General features: G+C 46.4%; 1 protein-coding gene across 1 annotated transcript; it reads left to right on the top strand.

Moving 5' to 3' along the window:
• The first annotated feature begins 6,593 nt into the window (after positions 1 to 6,593).
• Positions 6,594 to 10,165, top strand: LOC123051764 (probable protein phosphatase 2C 48). The gene is made up of 4 exons (XM_044474736.1): positions 6,594 to 7,064; positions 8,174 to 8,590; positions 8,675 to 8,904; positions 9,922 to 10,165. The coding sequence occupies exons 1-4, from the start codon at positions 7,058 to 7,060 to the stop codon at positions 9,997 to 9,999; spliced, it is 732 nt and encodes a 243-aa protein (XP_044330671.1). The 5' UTR covers positions 6,594 to 7,057; the 3' UTR covers positions 10,000 to 10,165.
• Positions 10,166 to 11,350: the final 1,185 nt, after the last annotated feature.

Here is an 11,350-nt window from a genome sequence, read left to right as displayed (position 1 = left end):
GGAGGGTGTGCGCGCGGCGTTTTAACCCGAGCACCGAGCTTCGGGTCATGCATGGCGCCAGCCATACGCGTCGTGTCGAGGCGGCAGCACGTAGCTCCGTATGGTTTTGCGTGCGCGCACGGGCTGCTCGGCACGAGTGCGGCTCAGGTGGATGTGTCGACGGAGTGGCTTGCCACGGTGGCCTCGGGACTCGTTTGTTTCGTCAGGTCGGCACCGTGCGACAGGCCGGGACCATGCCATGATGCCCCACTGGGGTGATGGACTCCGAAGTCCTTGGACCATGTGAGGCTGTGAGCGGTGAGGTAGACAACCGAGCGTCTGAGAGGGCGGCCGGATAGACAATTTTTTTTTAACACAGTACAGACGCAAACGCTCATACACATCTATGAACGCACAGACGCACACCCTATTTCTATAAGCACCTTTGAAAGACTGAGCCGGCATATCATCTTGAAATTTACGAAGTCATCGTAGCCACCTCGTCATCGACGGGAACGTCTCCTCCCACTGAATGCGCATTGCCGGAAATCCTGAAATAAATTCAGGAATAAATGCGAGCAACAGGACTTGAACCCTGTTGGGTTGGGGATATCACAGTCCCTCTAAACATCCCACCAAACCGATTTCTTTTTTAGCTAAAGGCAGACTGGATTTTTTTTTTCAGCGGTAGATAGACCGGATAGGAGGCCAGAGTCACCGATGCGAGCAGTGCAACACGGCCGCTTTCTGGGCTGTTTCGCCATCCGAACAAGAAGGCAGCAAGCCCATGAATGTTCGTCTTCAGCTTAGGGTTATCTCTACTCCTAATGTCTCAGTTAGTAGTCTCCGTTTCCGGTTAAATTTCGTCCCACCATTTTCGTCCTGTTTTTTTCGTTGGTTTTTCTTCGTTAGGTTTTTTTTCGTCCGGTGCTCCCTGTTGGTTTTCCCCCTCCGCATCGCTCGATCCAACTCCTCCCTCTCCCTCGGTCTCGCCTCTCCTATCGCTCAATGTCTCTCGGTCCTCTCTAGAGTTCGCAGCCCGCCGCCCTGCTCCGTTGTTGCCCCTCACTCCGCCTGCCTCGCCCCTGCTCGGGAGAATTGATTTTAACCCCCCCCCCCTGCGCGCTCTACTTCGATCTTGTACCCCCATGTTCGTGCGACTCGCTCTGAGCCCCCCTGTTACGACTCGTTCTTTGCTGATTGCCCCCTTCCTGTTGTTATGCGTTCAGTTTGCTACTAATGAAAGAAAAACTGGCCTGGTAACATTTCTATTTGACGAAACTGCCCTCAAGACCCCAACACGCTAGATAAAAAAACCCTCACGCGAGACTGGGCCACCAGTTCGCTCGTTCCAGTTCTCCACCCAGCCGCCAGTTCGCTCGCGCCCCGCCGTCGCCCCTGCTGCTCCGACGCCCTCCATTGCTGCGCAAGGTAAGGCAAGCTTCCCCCTTCCCTTTTCCATGGAGTTGGTGTAGTTCCCCTTGTACGGACGTCTAAATCTTAGAAACCCTAGGTACTGAGGGAGATGGGGATTTGAGTGAGAGGGGTTGGATCGGCAAAGGGGTGTGATGGATCTGAAAAGGTAACATCATATTCCCTTGTTTTGGTTTGATGTATGCATGAGTTTTGGTGTGAAATTTCTGATTTTTTTTTGTCTATATTGAATAGGATCGATGCAATGTCTGTGCATGATTCTAATCAATCCAGTGTGACATACCTAACCACGGGGATGGTCTCGTGCACTGAAGTAGAAACCGTTGGTACCATTGTCGATTGGTCAAGTCTTGTGATCGAACCTGAAAATGATGGGGATGAAAAGGGGATTCCGGATGAAAAGCCGGCGGACGAGAAAGCCATGTTTGCTCTGTTGGGTTTGAAAACAGAGGAGGGCAAGGGAAAAACTAACCTTGGTCCTGTTGTCACTCCTACTCCTGATTATGACTTGGATGATGTCAAAGGGGCAGCTATTGCTGTTGATGATAATGCTCCAGAGGAGCCACTTATTGCGTGGGATGAACAAAAACCAAAGATGGATATAGGGACCCCTTATCCTGATATGGCTGCGTTTAGAAAGGCTATAAAACAATTCGCTATCAATGGAGAGTTCGAATATGGCACTAAAAAAATGAGCCGGCAAGGTTTCGGGCTTTTTGTAAAGGTCAATCCATGATAGGCCAACCTTGCAAATGGTCCTTCACTGCTAGTTGGCGGAGAGACGAAAATTGTGTGATGGTAATAATCTTTGTTTCTTTGGAGAGTTCGAATATTGCTTTGTTTCTTTGCTTGTCATTGTAATGACCTTTCGATTTGAATCATTCTTTGTTGTAGGTGTTGGAAATATGCCCTAGAGGCAATAATAAAATGGTTATTATTATATTTCCTTGTTCATGATAATTGTCTATTGTTCATGCTATAATTGTGTTATCCGGAAATCGTAATACATGTGTGAATACATAGACCACAACGTGTCCCTAGTAAGCCTCTAGTTGACTAGCTCGTTGATCAACAGATAGTCATGGTTTCCTGACTATGGACATTGGATGTCATTGATAACGGGATCACATCATTAGGAGAATGATGTGATGGACAAGACCCAATCCTAAGCATAGCACAAAGATCATGTAGTTCGTTTGCTAGAGCTTTTCCAATGTCAAGTATCATTTCCTTAGACCATGAGATCGTGTAACTCCCGGATGCCGTAGGAGTGCTTTGGATGTGCCAAACGTCACAACGTAACTTGGTGACTATAAAGGTACACTACAGGTATCTCTGAAAGTGTCTGTTGGGTTGACACGGATCGAGACTGGGATTTGTCACTCCGTATGACGGAGAGGTATCTCTGGGCCCGCTCGGTAATGCATCATCATAATGAGCTCAAAGTGACCAAGTGGTTGGTCACGGGATCATGCATTACGGTACGAGTAAAGTGACTTGCCGGTAACGAGATTGAACAAGGTATTGGGATACCGACGATCGAATCTCGGGCAAGTAACGTACCGATTGACAAAGGGAATTGTATACGGGATTGATTGAATCCTCGACATCGTGGTTCATCCGATGAGATCATCGAGGAACATGTGGGAGCCAACATGGGTATCCAGATCCCGCTGTTGGTTATTGACCGGAGAGTCGTCTCGGTCATGTCTGCATGTCTCCCGAACCCGTAGGGTCTACACACTTAAGGTTCGGTGACGCTAGGGTTGTAGAGATATTAGTATGCGGAAACCCGAAAGTTGTTCGGAGTCCCGGATGAGATCCCGGACGTCACGAGGAGTTCCGGAATGGTCCGGAGGTGCAGAATTATATATAGGAAGTCCAGTTTCGGCCACCGGGAAAGTTTCGGGGGTTATCGGTATGTACCGGGACCACCGGAAGGGTCCCGGGGGTCCACCGGGTGGGGCCACCTATCCCGGAGGGCCCCATGGGCTGAAGTGGGGAGGGGAACCAGCCACTGGAGGGCTGGTGCGCCCCCCATGGGCCTCCCCTGCGCCTAGGCTTGGAAACCCTGGGGGTGGGGGGGGCGCCCCACTTGGCTTGGGGGGCAAGCCACCCCCTTGGCCGCCGTCCCCCCCCCCCCCTCAGATGGGATCTCCAGGGGGCCGGCGCCTCCCAGTACCCCTATATATAGTGGGGGGAGGCAGGGCAGCAGGACCACAGCCCCTGGCGCCTCCCTCTCCCTCCCGTGACACCTCTCGCTCCCGCTTGCGCTTGGCGAAGCCCTGCCGGGATCCTCGCTACTTCCACCACCACGCCGTCGTGCTGCTGGATCTCCATCAACCTCTCCTTCCCCCTTGCTGGATCAAGAAGGAGGAGACGTCGCTGCTCCGTACGTGTGTTGAACACGGAGGTGCCGTCCGTTCGGCGCTCGGTTATCGGTGATTTGGATCATGACGAGTACGACTCCATCAACCCCGTTCACTTGAACGCTTCCGCTCGCGATCTACAAGGGTATGTAGATGCACTCCTTCCTTCTCGTTGCTAGTAAACTCCATAGATGGATCTTAGTGATGCGTAGAAATTTTTTGATTTCTGCTACGATCCGCTACAGTAGGTTGTGAAGCATCAAACAGAGCATATTTGTAGTTCAACGAGTGGAAAAGTGACTAGCATGACAAGTCAATCTTGGGTGGTGACAAGGCAGCAACTATGCTTAAGAAAGATCCAACCATTGTTGCTGTGAAGATACTTAAAGAGTTACAGGAAGAGCATCATGTCACACTTGACTATCACACAGTGTGGAAAGGCAAACAAAAGGCAGCAACCAGCTTGTATGGGAGTTGGGAAGAAAGTTTCAGGATGTTGTACAACTACAAGGCCAAGATAGAATTGAGGTCTCCAAGGAGTATTGTGGAGATTGATAACCACAAGTGAAGGTGAAGTACATTTCAGCAAGCTATTTATTGCTTTCAAGCCATGCATAGATGGGTTCCTGAATGGATGTAGGCCATATATTAACATAGACTCTACTCACTTAAATGGCAAGTGTAAAGGTCAGCTAGTTGTAGTCACTGCTTTGGACAGTCACAATTGGATGTTCCCGGTGGCGTATGGCTTTATTGAGTCTGAAAATGAAGATAATTGGGCTTGGTTCATGAATCAAGTGAAGAAGGCAATAGGGGACCCTCCAGTACTGGCTATTTGTACGGATGCTTGCAAGGGTCTGGACGGTTGTGGCCTGCTGCTAGGGCATATAGGGCGGAAGAATATCAACATCACATGACAAAGGTGTTTGAGGCATCTGAGAAAGCATATCCTTACCTTAGGGATTACCATAATCTGTTATGGATGAGGTGCATGTTCAATCCTGACATCAAGTGTGACTACATAAATAACAATCTTGCTGAGTGCTTTAATTCTTGGGTGCGAGAAATCAAGGACTTACCGATTGTTCAGCTAGCTGATAAGATTAGAGAGATCATTATGGACCTATTTAGAAAGAGGAGAATGATTGGAGAGAAATTGGTAGGGAAAATACTGCCATTTGTCATACACCAATTAAATGCAAAGACTTGAGGACTAGGACATCTCAAGGCTAAAGCATCGGCTGATTGGAGTGGAGAAGTGAAAAATGTTAACAAAGTGGATGAAAGACATGTCGTCAAAACACTCACACATGAGTGTACATGTCTGCAATGGAAGCACACAGGCAAGCCTTGTGACCATGCACTAGCCTTCATAAATGTTTTGCAAGCTCGCAACTTTGTTAACATGGAGGATTATGTGCACGAGTACTACTCATTTAGCAGATTCAGGGCAGCATATGAAGGTGTAATTGAGCCCCTTACGGACAAGAATCAGTGGCCACATGTTGATCTAGGCTTTGTGTTGCATCCACAATTTCCAAAAGGCAAGAAAAAAGGTGCTGGAAGAACAAGAAAACAGAGGATGAAGAGTTGGTGGGAAGGTGGATCAAGGAAGGGATCATTGACCAAATGCAAAGAAATGCGCGGAGGTAGGACATAGAGAAGCCGGCTGTCCTCAAAATGAAACAAAGAAACGGTACAAACTAATACTTGTTGCTGTTTTCTACCTATAACACCATGGTTCTTTAACATGAAAATATCTCTAATTGCTTCTTTTTGTAGGAAAAGTATGGGGAAAAAGAATCCATCTTCATGGTTTGATGTCTCAGTTAGCAATGCGATTCCATCTACACCAACCAAGAGCAAGAATGTTGCCACTTGTAGCAGTCCTGGAGCTGTGACAAGAAGCCAAGCTGCATCTCAAGCTAGTCCTGGACCTGTCACAAGGAGCCAAGCAACATCTGAAGCTGCTACTCCACCACCAAAGTCTCCAGCAAAAGGAAAGAAGAAGAAAATGACTCCAAAGAGGAAGAAATTAAGCGATCTGTGATGAACTCGTGTTATTGCTATGTGTGTGAGGTGGAGACTCACTTTATTGTTCTGTATGTGAGGTGCAAACTCTCCTTTTGGTCATGTGTAAGTGAGGCAGAGACTCACTATTATTCTGCTATGTGTGTGAGGTAGAGACTCACTTTAGTTCTGCTGTGTAAGTGAGGTGGAGACTCACCTTTATTTGTTGTCATGCAGTTCTGTAGAACCTTGCTGAACTTATTATATATGCTATCATGGAATCATTGTGAGACTATATTATTTGCATTATGTTCGTTTGAAAGGCTATACATATACAACCGAATTATACTTCTTTTTTTCTGTGAGAAACATAGCACAATTGAAGCAAATCCTGTCATTTGAGAAAAAAAATTGTTGCTGGGACATCCAGACTAGGTACAGAGATCCTTTTAAACTGAAGGGTACTTCTGTCCATTCTTATTTCTGTTTGATGATTAGATACTAACCAATGTGTTAAAACAGGCAAAAGGGGTTATTAGCAACCACTAGACGGCCCGGGTTTGAGAAAAAAAATTGTTGCTGGGACATCCAGACTAGGTACAGAGATCCTTTTAAACTGAAGGGTACTTCTGTCCATTCTTATTTTTGTTTGACGATTAGATACTAACCAATGTGTTAAAACAGGCAAAAGGGGTTATTAGCAACCACTAGACGGCCCGGGGGGCTCAGAGCGAGTCGCACGAACACGGGGTACATGATCGAAGTGGAGGGCGCAGGGGGGTTAAAATCAATTCTACCCCCCTGCTCTAGGGTTCGCCGCCCCCCGCCGCCCTGCTCCACTGTTGCCCGTCCCTCCGCCTGCCTCGCCCCCCTCCGCTACACTCACCCCTGCCCGATCTGGATCTGGATGAGGCGTTGCCTCCAGTTCCTCTCATCGCGTCCCTTGTGCCAGCCATGGAAGAGGGGAGGAAGAAGGGGAGGGAGAGCAAGGAGGAGGAGGAGGAAGAAGAAGAAGAAGCTTCTCTGTAGAATCAGCCGATCGAGCGGGGCTCTTGATCTTGGCTAGCGAGAATGCGGCAGATCTCGTCGATGCTGCAGGACCTGGCCCGTTCCATGTCTCTGGGAAAGGAGAGGAAGGTGGAGGAGGAGCACCAGGGGACGGTGCTGCGGTCGTCGGGGACGCTCTGGGGCGAGGGCTCCGAGACGTTCGCCGCCGCGTGCTCCCGCCGCGGCGAGAAGGGCACCAACCAGGACACCTCCATCGTATGGGAGGTGAGTTTGCCGCTACTCTGCTTCTTCCCTGCTTGCTCTCTGTTGCATGCGAATGATTTTTTACGCTGGTTATCACAACATATTACCGGTGGCGTGTAGTAGTCAAGATCAGCAACACCACGTACTCCGCACGGAGCTTCTTGCCACACAATTTAATTCCCGCGTTCCAAACACAAATTTCTGCTACTCGAGAGGCAGAAGAGGTTTTAATTGTGGCCAAGACGAGCCGGCGACATGGTCTCTGTTCCACAGAAAATGGCGAGGGTACGTACAGCGTTGGGACTTGGGACTGGTCGCTGGCTTCTTCTTCTCATTTCTGGCCACAGAAGAAATGAAACAGTTTTCAAGTGCTTGCCTTGCGTGTGCACGAAATAGAATAGAGATTGGATCCCGTCTCCCTCCGTTGTTCACCTAACCATTTCTCTGATATTTTTGTGAGTGAGATGGTTCAGTTCGGTTTTGTTAGGCCATTCATTCACCAGATTACGTGTTGCCTCTTGGGACGATCCTGGATCATGTTGCTCACAAGTTTCTTGGATACGGCGCTTGCCTTTTGCCTCTAGGGTTTCCGTCCGTAGGGGTAGTATCCAAAAAAAGGGATGGTACTCTTGATTTGCCGGAGCAAAAAGGTGTTGGGTTTCTTGGTATCTGAATCCAAAGTTGCTTTGGACAGTTAAACACCTAAAACTTACTGATTGTGATGGGAGAAAACTTGAATTACGTACGTAAAAATGTTATTTCCAAGGGTGTCTCTAGGGCACATCTAGACGTGCTCTAGTTATTGCACATTGAAGTGAGTGAATTAAGCATAGAGAGAAAGAGAAAAAGAAAAAAAATATCTACACGAATCTCAACATAAAATCAATGACATAGGATTTAGATGTGCAATACTTATAGCACATCTAGATGTGCTTTAGTAAAACTGTATTTCCAACATCTTCATAGTAGGATCAGATTTGCTGATTGTTTTTCAGGCTGTAAAAATCATTGTTTTTCATAAATACTCCATGTGACTACCCATTTTTTTGTTGGATAAAAAACAGACAGTTGGTTATTGGGTTATTCGTGTTTGTTCTCAATTTCTCATGTCGCTCTCTTCTCTGTCCAAGGATACGGGTGCCAGGACGACACCATCTTCTGCGGCGTCTTCGACGGGCACGGCCAGTGGGGCCACTACGTCGCCAAGGCCGTCCGGGAGTCGCTGCCGCAGTCGCTTCTGTGCCGCTGGCAGGAGGCCGTCGCGCTGGCGTCGCTCATCGACGGCGAGAAGAGGATCAGCGACTGCCAGTTCGACCTCCTGAGGCAGTCCTACCTGGACGTTGCCGCCGCCGTGGACAAGGAGCTCTGCCGGAGCCGGCGCCTCGACGCCGTCAACAGCGGCTGCACGGCTCTGTCCATCGTGAAGCAGGGCGACCTGGTGGTGGTCGCGAACGTCGGCGACTCGCGGGCCGTCCTTGCGACAACATCGGACGACGGGGACGTCACGGCCGTCCAGCTCACCGTCGACTTCAAGCCCGACTTACCCCGTAAGTCGTCATGACAAGACTAGAAGACGGACAGTCCAATCCTGACACGGCCATTGCTCACCCACGTTCGAATCTGAATCGCAGAGGAGAAGGCGCGCATCATGCAGTGCGAGGGCCGCGTGCACTGCCTCGACGACGAGCCCGGCGTGCACCGGGTGTGGGTGCCCCACCGGGAGGCGCCGGGGCTGGCCATGTCGCGCGCGTCCGGCGACTACTGCGTCAAGGACCACGGCGTCATCTCGGCGCCGGAGGTGACGCAGAGGAGGATCACCGCCCGGGACCAGTTCGTCATCCTGGCCATGGCCACCGACGGGGTAAGCGACAGATTCTCGCACAGTCACAAAGTATTTTTATGATGTGCCCAAATGATTATGGACCGTACATTGATAATGATCTAATGGTTAGGATGATGCATCATTTGATAATTCAAGAAAAGGTCATGTCTTTACAGAAATGTTCAATTCCCCCTCAGTTTGAACTTGTAAGGTGTACTAATTTTTTTTAAAAAATTCAAACTTACCTAATTTTGACCAAGTTTATAGAATAAAACATAAATATCTACTATAGAAAATCAGTATCATTAGATTTATGATGAAGTATATTTCCATATTTGATTTATTTAGGGGCTGTTCGGAAAGCCTCCACGCCCTCGCCACGGAGCGGAGCGGACGGAGCGACCTTCTGGCCACTCCGTAGATTATAGTTGCATGCCACTCCGCTCCGGAGCGGAGCTGCGGAGTGGGAGTGAGTCCGAACATGCCTTTAGTATTGTAGGTGTTAGATGTATTTTGCTACAGATTTGATCAAACATAGGAAACTTTGACTTTTGGAAATTTAATTCACCTTATATTTTGACAGACATGGAGTAGTAATTGTTGGGACCAGATCCATGCACCATCATCTGAAACCCATGTATTCATGAGGTGTGATGTTAATTTTAACAAATCTGCCCATGGACAGAACCTCGATACCATGATTCACAGACCAACCCACATAGAATTTCTGTAGACTGATATATACGCCGAGTTCATCTTGTGGTATGTCCGTGAACTTTTCTGATGACAATGCTCTTAGTTGGGATGCCATCAGGCTCCAAACCAAACCAAAGCAAACCTGGGAGCACTTTACTTACCAATAAATTAAGATAACTTTTGCATAAGGTTTTGTCGTAATTCGTTACCAAGATGGGTAGCATTGTATAGTTTCCTAGCAGCAACATTTGGCCAGCTTCTTAGATTTTATCTGCATGAATAGTAGATTTGCTCATTTTGATTTATAACATTGTAAATGTTCACCTTAGCTGCTAGATTAACATAATGGAACGTCGTCAGGTGTATTTGAAGGTTGCCAGTTTAGGTGGGCCAAACAACCAGTGCGCTGAGGTCAAAATAAGCATGACACCAGTTTGATTCTTTTAGGGGTCACCTACATGGTGAAAGATGCTCAGGCACACATCATTGTTGGGTTTTCCCATTTCATGTCATACTTGGTCTGTAACTGAATCTTGAGAATTCATTTGTATGACTTGATGTACAAACGTGTTATTCATAATGAAAATAATATCATTGTATGTGCTTAAAATATTATGTCATAATTCTGTAAAAAAAATGGCATTTTCTACTAGATAAAGAAGTGATAACGGTAAAAAAAAAATATCGTTGGGCAGTCTCCATGTGTAGAAGGTTGGAACGTTTAGATATTAGGAAGTGTGCATTAATTCTCCCGATGGAAAATCGCCCAGCTAGGGAATGAGAATAGCGACACGAAATCGAGATTTTTGATGTGTTTGTATTTAAAACAAGATAAGCGCAAGATAATAAAAATTGATGTATGTTTTGATAAAAGGTTTAAAGAACTACGGATAACAATCTCTGCACACTATTGATACACACATGCACTCACATACATGGATGGGCATCATCACTATCCTAACACACACATGCACTCACATACATGGATGGGCACCATCACTATCCTAACCATTCAACTATTGGCTGGTTTCAATAACATTTGGTTTATCAGCCAATAACATATTATTGCGTTTGATAGTATGATTTATGTTAGTTGATTGTAGAAAAAAGAGACGCGTGTTCTTTTAGACGGCATTGTTCTCGGTTATTTTAGCTTTATGAATTGCATCTTAAATTTTTTGTAAAAGCCCGTGGCAACGCACGGGCGTTATACTAGTCATAACAGAATGAGACCTCATATTCCATGCAGTGCGCGTCGCCAAAGGGCCAAACATGCACCCTCACGCCTTTTTAGGACGCCTCCTGTTTTTTCATTTATATTTATTTTTTGCTTTTTATGTTTTTCTTTTTATTATATTTAAAAACAATTCTGGATTACAAGAAATTTATATAAATTTAAAATCAAATAGTGAATTTTGATATAAACTATCAAGAAATCACAAAATAATATTACTTCAAAAAATGTTAATTACTTTGAAAAATGCTCGGGAAATCATAAATTGTTGCACATTCAAAAAAATTGTGATATTTAAACAATCAATGTTTGGGAATAAAAAATGTTCAAAATTTTGAAAAAAAACACGTTTTCAGAAAATCACGATTTTGAACATGTTTTCAGAAAATGCCATGATTTTTCTAAACTTAAAAAATGTTATCATGAACTAAAAAAATGCCATGATTTTTCCTAAAAACTGTTCACAAAATTCCAAACACTGTTGCAAAATTTTAAAAAATATGTCCATCGCTTCAAAAAATGTTGGCTGATTCACAAAAAAAAACATGAATTCGT

This window comes from Triticum aestivum, chromosome 2D (assembly GCF_018294505.1).
Source record: "Triticum aestivum cultivar Chinese Spring chromosome 2D, IWGSC CS RefSeq v2.1, whole genome shotgun sequence".
NCBI lineage: Eukaryota > Viridiplantae > Streptophyta > Magnoliopsida > Poales > Poaceae > Triticum > Triticum aestivum.
The sequence above is the reverse complement of the archived record's forward strand: the minus strand, read 5'-3'. Positions and strand labels throughout refer to the sequence as shown.

Coding starts and splice junctions, on each gene's coding strand:
- LOC123051764 (XM_044474736.1), top strand. Junction 8,591..8,674: donor CTTCAAGCCCGACTTACCCC/GTAAGTCGTCAT, acceptor TCTGAATCGCAG/AGGAGAAGGCGCGCATCATG. Junction 8,905..9,921: donor TGGCCATGGCCACCGACGGG/GTAAGCGACAGA, acceptor GAACGTCGTCAG/GTGTATTTGAAGGTTGCCAG.